Consider the following 7,905-nt stretch of genomic DNA (forward strand, 5'->3'; position numbering starts at 1 on the left):
AGTATTTGGAGAAAAGAGTTGGCACCACTTTCCCTCCAGTCTTTCAAGAGTGGTAGCAAGACCAGACGGATGCCCAATACTGGAGAATGAAGAAGTCGATGTATGTGATGTGCTGCACCCTAACGGACTAGACACTCCAAAAAACAGTCCCGACGATGACTTTCTACTCTTTAATGCTGACTTGTTTTGGGATGCAAATCTGCTACATACCATCGTCATTGCATGCGCTAGACGCAGATTTGACAAGATGCTAGTATTAGAAAATGAACGACTGCAAGAGCCTACGACATGATTAACCGATTGCTTTGAGAAAGTCGAACTGTATTGTCCTAGTGCAGGTGTAACAGCCTTGGACCACACCAACATCTTGAATGGCTTGTTCAATGCTTTGCAAATAGCAATGAATAAATTATACACGTTTTATTGATTATTATTCCCATGTCATGGTTGGGCTTTAAACCAACTATTAAATAGTGTTGATGTGACATTCTGTAGCGTATTCAAGCTGAAATACAGTGTAGCTGCAATCAGATATTTAGTCTGGCTAATTGCATTGGAAGTTGATGATATTATTACAATCGTATTCACGTAAAATAAAACATTAGCTAAAATACACGATCTCTTTAGTTGGTTGGTTTTTATCCAAATGATCAATATGGAAACAGTTGTTGCATTCCTGATGCCTGATCTGTGCAATCTTTATTCTAGACTACAACACAAACGTATGTGATTAGAGTTTGATTGATAACAGTTCAACCAATATCTAAATTAAAATGTATGGATTTGGTAATTGTACAACGTATGGTTGTGACAAATAAAGACATTATTGATTCAAAACTATAATTTAATTGTGTATGCATCGTATGATGAACGCTGTGCTATTCAAGTAGTCAATTCTGACAGCAAAAGCAACAATATCTAACCACAGTATATTCCAAACAGATAATTATTGCATGATAGTGATCCATTTCACATAAATACGGCTGTAATAAACACAAGTTTGTATAGTAAAAGGTTTTGGCTGTATTAAATGTGTTGCAAATTTACAAAGATCTAATATGCATTTATGATCGATTTAAACAAAATAGGAGTTATTTTACTGTCAATAAACATTGAATGGAACAAAGTTTATTGGCATTTGATTTATAAAAGATTCGCAGTTGCATTGCTTTTTCAAGTTTCTTTTTATAAATTCGCGATGATAATTTGGCTTTGCCAAACGCTCTTTCGTACCTGTTAATATGTCTACCAAACCACTCGGAAGCGTCAGTCAACCAGCAGATATCAAGGTTTGTCTATATAAAACTCGACTTTATTTAAAATCTTGACTATTGTGCAACTAATATGCATACAGATTATATTGCTTGGTGACAGTGCTGTCGGAAAATCAAAGTTGATGGAGCGGTTTCTTTTGGACGACTATGTGCCTCATCAACAGTCCACATACGCATTGACTTTGTATAGGCATAATGCAATACATCCGAAATCTACAAGTAATCCGCCAGAGAAAATTGCTGTAGATTTTTGGGATACGGCTGGACAGGAACGGTTTCAGAGCATGCATGCAAGCTATTATATGGGTGCTCATTGCTGCATCTTGGTATTCGACGTAACTCGAAAAATTACTTACAAAAACTTGGATACGTGGTATGAGGAATTGGTTCAACATCGAGGCATTAAAGTAAGTGGCATGTGATGAGCATTGTTGGTTCAACTTGAATTTGGCACTATAGCTATTTGTTGAATAGATAAACCTGATTTTTATACGGTCATCAGTCGAAACGTATTATTTTTGTAATAGCTTCACAAAAACTAATTCAGCTACATCATTTTGTATCTCTCAGATGCCAGTAATTGTTGTTGCCAACAAAATCGATATGGACCCTTCAAGAGGATCAAAATCATTTGGATTTGTAGAAAAACGACGACAAGAGAGAGGCGGGAGTGTGGATGACTTGCCTTTTTATTTTGTATCGGCCTCTGATGGATCTAATGTGGTGGCTATTTTCTTGGAAGCAATTCAAAGAGGTTTTGAATACAAAAACAAAATGGTCATTGATAAACAGGGAACATTTGTCGACGATGTTCTACAATTTATTCAAGAAGAAGAAAATCGGCCCGATGGTTTATTTGCAAAACAGATACTCGTCGACTCCAACACGTAGTTTAAAACCATTCAACTCGGCTGACCAATTGTTTGAGTGTCAGAAATATAGATACATGAATTGGGTTTACTTTAACATGCCGTACAGATTACTTGGTTTATAATACTACTGGGTGGATTTTCAACAGAATGCTAGTATATGTTATTAGCCAATAAACACGTATATGTAGTCTAATTGATTCAATGCAAGTTCGACACTACTGAATACACGTTATTTTAAATACACGAGGAATCAATAGAAAGCAACTAGGCCATAACACTGATCACACAAGAGATAGTTAATAGTATGATATTACAGTCGTATTCACGTAAAATAAAACATTAGCTAAAATACACGATCTCTTTAGTTGGTTGGTTTTTATCCAAATGATCAATATGGAAACAGTTGTTGCATTCCTGATGCATGATGCCTGATCTGTGCAATCATTATTCTAGACTACAACACAAACGTATGTGATTAGAGTTTGATTGACAACAGTTCAACCAATATCTAAATTAAAATGTATGGATTTGGTAATTGTACAACGTATGGTTGTGACAAATAAAGACATTATTGATTCAAAACTATAATTTAATTGTGTATGCATCGTATGATGAACGCTGTGCTATTCAAGTAGTCGATTATGGCAGCAAGAGCAACACATATCTAACCACAGTATATTCCAAACAGACAATTATTGCATGATAGTGATCCATTTCACGTAAATACGGCTGTACATGGCATTGGTAAATACAAATATGTTTGATCTAAAAATACTCAGTTTATTACTCTGAATATGCAAAACTACTAATTTCAAATATTTTTGTAGTATAGTAGTTGCTTAAATTTTGCCTTGATTAAGTTCAACATCCATTGCAGGGGCTATTCCTCTCATTAGAGCAGGAATTTCAGAAAGTGAAAGAACCGATGCTGCAGACTTGCGGGATCCTTGAGCCAACAGCATGCTGGTATTGTAAGAATAAGAGGATATATAACAAACCGTTAAAAAATGAAAAACATTAAACACGTTTGATACTGATCAATCTGATAAAAGCAGCACTTACTCCATAACAACAAGCGACGCCATAGCTTCAACAATTGGAACTGCGCGTGGGAGAACACATGGATCATGACGTCCTTTAGCAGCTAAAATGCCAGTATCACCCTCGTATGATGTCGTTTCCTGGGAAATACCAATTGTGGCAGCTGGTTTAAATCCAACTCGAAAGTAAATGTCCTCTCCATTTGATATGCCACCTTGAATACCGCCCGAAAAATTCGTGGTAGTACCCAAACTATCACCTTTCTTGACAAATGGATCATTATGAACATGCCCAGGAATATTGGTGCCAGAAAACCCACTTCCAATCTCAAATGCCTTGGTAGCTGGAATAGAAAGCATAGCATGAGCTAACTGAGCCTCGAGCTTATCAAAGCACGGCTCTCCCAGTCCAGCCGGAACATTCCTGATTACACAAACTACCGATCCTCCAATGGAATCTTGGGCATCTTTGTATTGCAAAATAATCTAGATTATAAACAAGAAATAGGTTGAAATGGGTAGCTTTGTGATTGCAAATCAACTTGATTGTGTAAAATGCACTCAAATAAAAGCACAACTTACATCTCGCATCTTGGCAGAAAACTCTGGAGAAGGACACCTAACATCATTTTTATCCACGTCTTTTCGAGTGATATTTTTCAGTAGATCCCACCACGATTGCCATTTAAGCATCCAATGGTTTTTATCATCTACAGACTCAAATGACTCGATTGGTACCATTGAGACTGGGCCGACCGATGCAACGAATGCAACAACTTCAATGCCATGCGCACTCTTCAAATACTTTTCTGCTACAGCAGCGGCAGCAACTCGACCTTGAAAAGGAAAAATATATAAATTGCAATGTTTATCAGTATGGATTCAGAGTGTTGAATAAATCTTGTAAGACGACCAACCTATGGTTTCACGAGCACTTGCACGACCACCACCTGATGTTGCTTTGACCCCATACTTTTGCAAGTAAGTCCAGTCAGCATGGGATGGACGCGGATACAAGTCCATTTCGCCATAGTCGTGTGGCCGCTGATCTTGATTAGGCACCATCATTGCAATTGGAGTTCCGAGTGTAAATCCTTTTTCAGTACCAGATAAAATGACTACTCGATCCTTTTCATCTCGCTAAAATACATTTGATTTCAGCATAAGTAAACCTGTTAGTTTATGGTAACAGTTTGGTTTACTTGTCTTTCCATAGAAAGCAATCACCTATCCAGCTGAAATGGAATGAGCAGCAGAAACAAGGGTTGGTGCACTGGCATTTCAAAATACGTACAGGAGTAGTGAGCACACTCTGACCAGGTCGTCGCCTGTCTAGCAAAGGCTGAACATCATTCTCAGACAATGGAAGACCAGGAGGACATCCATCCACAATTACACCAACAGCTTTGCAATGAGATTCACCAAAAGTTGAAATACGAAAGAAGCTTAACCAGCCAAGTATAATATAAATGAATCCAGTTGAAAGCAGTCATCAGTGAATGAATGTTTTAACAGAAAAGTATAGATTGATTCAACAAAACTCAAGTTCTACCTGCCAAACGAGCTCATTATGAATTTGTAGTTTAGTCGAGTGCTTTGATTTTTGGAAAATAAAATTTGTCAAGCAATGAATTACAGCCAAACACTTGTATTGATCTTGAAATGACTTGCTTTGAAACCATCAATTTCTTACTAGAAATTCTTAATTCTTTCAATCGCAACGCTCATTATATAATAAACTCAAACGATAATTATCACTTTCTCCGCTTTTAGAACAGTCATTGTACAATCTCCATCCATGTGTTAGGTTCAACTGTCATTAGTCAAACTCAATAATCTCATACGTTCGCGTTTTAGTTTAATAAATCAATGATTGCATATCTCAGAAACGCAACAATACATGCCAGTCACTTGAAAAAACTCAGTAAGTTTGACAATCATTTCATGAGATTATGTATTTTGGCTTATTAGCGTTCCATTTATCTAAATACAAGTGTAAACAAAACAATATTTCACGAGTTTATTGCATCTGTATATTCCCTTCAACTGCAAACTAAACCAAAGTCATGGGTCATAAGATTTTCAAGTAAGTTCAAGACAATGACCCAATGTTTGGATGCACAGGTTGCAACCTATTTCTTTCCAAACTGTTCGGCCATAGCAGCCATTTTGGGGTTATTGAGTAAACCACTCAAAGCATTTGGGTCGCTCATCATATTTTGGGCCCTAAATTGATAGTTAATCAGTCAACATTTCCTATTACAAAAGCGAAGTGATAGATTTAAAGACCCAAACCAGCCTACATTTTTGCCATTTCTGGATTCTTCATCATTTCAGCAATCTGAGGATTATTCATCATCTTTGCAGCTAAAAACAACAGACTTTAGTTTCAATCGTAATACTAGACACGTTTACCAAGCATAAAACTTAATACTCACCCATGCTCATAAAATTGGGATTGCTCATCATTGCAGAAAAGTCCATGCCGCCTAAACCACCCATTCCAGCAAGATCAGGCATTGCTCCAGAGTCCGAATTTCCAGGTGCAGAGGTACTACGAGAAGCAGTAGAGGAAGTTGCCAACTTTGCGTTTGCAGCTTGAATAGCTTGAAGCATCGAAGCATTTCCTGGTTCGATTTTCAATCCACCTTCATACGCCTCGATGGACTCGGAGTATTTTCCAACGCAGAAAAGAGCATGACTAGAATAATATTAGTTTAGAAAAATAACAAAATCTAACCATGCAAGTAGAACCAACCCTAAACGAGAATAGCCCTTGCTATACGAAGGATCAAGTTTAATTGAGGATCGTGCATCCACAGCTGCATCATCATGGTTTCCATCCTGACTGTGAGCCGCTGCACTAAAATAATTGTTGATCAAAATAAATGTAAACCAGACATGAATGGTGTTGAATTTCCAGTCATTAGAATCCATTAAAACAGATTTATGGTAAACTGGTAGCATACCGATTGGCAAAATAGACGGCATTGGTTGCATCTAGAGCAATAGCTTGCGTATACTTTTCGATTGCTTGTGGGAACATCTTGCCAGCCATCAATTTGTTTCCAGCAGCCTTGAATTCTTCAGCCTGCATCTTTTGTGCATCCTAAATAGTATTGACAATACTATGAGCAAGATTTAAAGCAAAATGCAATGCATATCTTGGCAATTCAACATACTGTAGGACCAGAACGAGGTTCAGAAGATATCTAGTATCAAACCATACATGTACAGAAGCAGACAAATGTCAGCATAATGCTTGCAGATCTGGATGCAAAAACAAGGCAATATGCCTGAGAATGAGCAATTTACATTATCGCTTCCCAGTTTCTTTTGAGTTGCAAGAAAAACATTGAAAATAGAGAGCAAGTTTGTAGGCTTGGAGCCTTGTTCATCTTGCTCTAGCTTGTTGGCATCAATCCCAAATGCCTCTGCAATACACTGAGTAGCAACTACAGTCCAGAACCATGTTAGTATAAATCGAGTATTCATAGGATTGATCCTATTCTTTGGACTAGTTTTTATGGAACAGCACACTAGACCATCAAGCCAGAATTCAAGCAGGTGCATGACCACAACTCATACCTTCGATTCCTTCAGCATCATCAGCTTTAATTGTGCCATCAGCAATACTCTGTTGCAGGAATTGGCATATTTTTGAGGCTAGTTTCTGCTTGTTATCAATCATATTATCTGGTTTCGATCAAGATTAGAATCAAGACAAGTTTGAGGTTTGAAGTGGAAATTTGGACAAGAACTTTAGTCAAACATGCTTCGACTTGTCAACTTGATTTACTATTCTTGACATTTGGACTTATGCTCATTGTGTTTCTTACAATTGCCATTATTATTGCAAGAGTAGCCTCGGCATCTGAGCCGTTTATTATTGACAAGGAGTTTGCTGCTGTCACTTGTGGGTCAGGCATCAAACTAGTCAACAAGGCAACTGGTGCTCGTCTGCATTCTCATGAAGTTCATTACGGATCTGGAAGGTTTGTGTTGGCAGTCTTGTCAAGCCATTAAGTCCTTGTCTGTATTTGGAACCTTGCAACTCATCACTATGCATAACTCTATCTCAGTGGTCGGCAATCTGTGACAGGGTATCCCAAGGGTGACGATCCAAACAGTCTCTTTGTGGTTGGTGCTGCGTTGAGTGGTTCATGTTCTCGTGGTCAGCCTGTGCATTGTGGAGACTCTATCCGGCTACAGCATTTGAATACTCGTCAGTATCTGCATAGTCAAAGTGGTATCCAATCTCCCATGTCTAAAAACCAAGAAGTTTCCGGTCACGACCAACCAGGAACTGGAGATAATTGGATAGTGCAATGTCTCGACTCAAAGGAAAAGTTGTGGGGTCGAGAGCGTAACATCAAGCTGGGTATGTCATCTGCATCAATCTTGTCATTTTATTACTAGATGCTGGAATTGACTTGTATTTTGATTTCTTAGTGCATGCCAACACAAAGCACTTTCTCGGAACCTCCAGTCGCTTTTCATTTCAAAATGTGATTACAGGGCAGCTAGAAGTATCTGCTAGATCTGGTAAAAATGGTGACGAGGAGATCTGGAGTGTCCAGGAAGGGGTGTTTTTTGCCACAGCAGCATCATAAAATACATATTTTGTTGGGTAAAATTCATTGTCTAGTACCATCGCCTCGAGCTGTACAAACTAAGAGACTTCTCATTTCAGAGTCGACATAATCTCTCATCTCCATA

The 7,905-nt window shown here is 38.1% G+C and overlaps 4 protein-coding genes across 4 annotated transcripts; 2 read left to right on the forward strand and 2 right to left on the reverse strand.

The window, feature by feature from the left end:
• Positions 1–1,235: 1,235 nt before the first annotated feature.
• Positions 1,236–2,165, forward strand: BATDEDRAFT_35784 (uncharacterized protein; the record flags this gene model as incomplete). Its single annotated transcript, XM_006681093.1, has 3 exons — positions 1,236–1,289; positions 1,355–1,681; positions 1,845–2,165. The coding sequence occupies exons 1-3, from the start codon at positions 1,242–1,244 to the stop codon at positions 2,163–2,165; spliced, it is 696 nt and encodes a 231-aa protein (XP_006681156.1). The 5' UTR covers positions 1,236–1,241.
• Positions 2,166–2,985: 820 nt separating this feature from the next.
• Positions 2,986–4,755, reverse strand: BATDEDRAFT_90818 (bifunctional chorismate synthase/riboflavin reductase [NAD(P)H] ARO2; the record flags this gene model as incomplete). The annotated part of the gene is made up of 6 exons (XM_006681216.1): positions 2,986–3,109; positions 3,209–3,672; positions 3,769–4,022; positions 4,104–4,326; positions 4,481–4,631; positions 4,739–4,755. The coding sequence occupies 6 exons, from the start codon at positions 4,753–4,755 to the stop codon at positions 2,986–2,988; spliced, it is 1,233 nt and encodes a 410-aa protein (XP_006681279.1).
• A 428-nt stretch (positions 4,756–5,183) lies between these two features.
• BATDEDRAFT_32207 (uncharacterized protein) lies at positions 5,184–6,886 on the reverse strand (the record flags this gene model as incomplete). Its single annotated transcript, XM_006681067.1, has 7 exons — positions 6,775–6,886; positions 6,502–6,641; positions 6,369–6,398; positions 6,156–6,295; positions 5,625–6,049; positions 5,490–5,553; positions 5,184–5,412 (listed from the first exon to the last, which is right to left on the reverse strand). Coding segments are annotated over exons 1-5 (559 nt in total), but the record flags the coding sequence as incomplete, so codon positions are not given.
• Positions 6,887–7,005: 119 nt separating this feature from the next.
• BATDEDRAFT_26916 (uncharacterized protein) lies at positions 7,006–7,799 on the forward strand (the record flags this gene model as incomplete). Its single annotated transcript, XM_006681024.1, has 3 exons — positions 7,006–7,181; positions 7,269–7,567; positions 7,639–7,799. 3 exons carry the CDS (start codon positions 7,006–7,008, stop codon positions 7,797–7,799), a joined length of 636 nt encoding a protein of 211 aa, XP_006681087.1.
• Positions 7,800–7,905: the final 106 nt, after the last annotated feature.

The sequence above is a fragment of the Batrachochytrium dendrobatidis genome (assembly GCF_000203795.2).
Source record: "Batrachochytrium dendrobatidis JAM81 unplaced genomic scaffold BATDEscaffold_11, whole genome shotgun sequence".
In the NCBI taxonomy this organism is placed as follows: domain Eukaryota; kingdom Fungi; phylum Chytridiomycota; class Chytridiomycetes; order Rhizophydiales; genus Batrachochytrium; species Batrachochytrium dendrobatidis.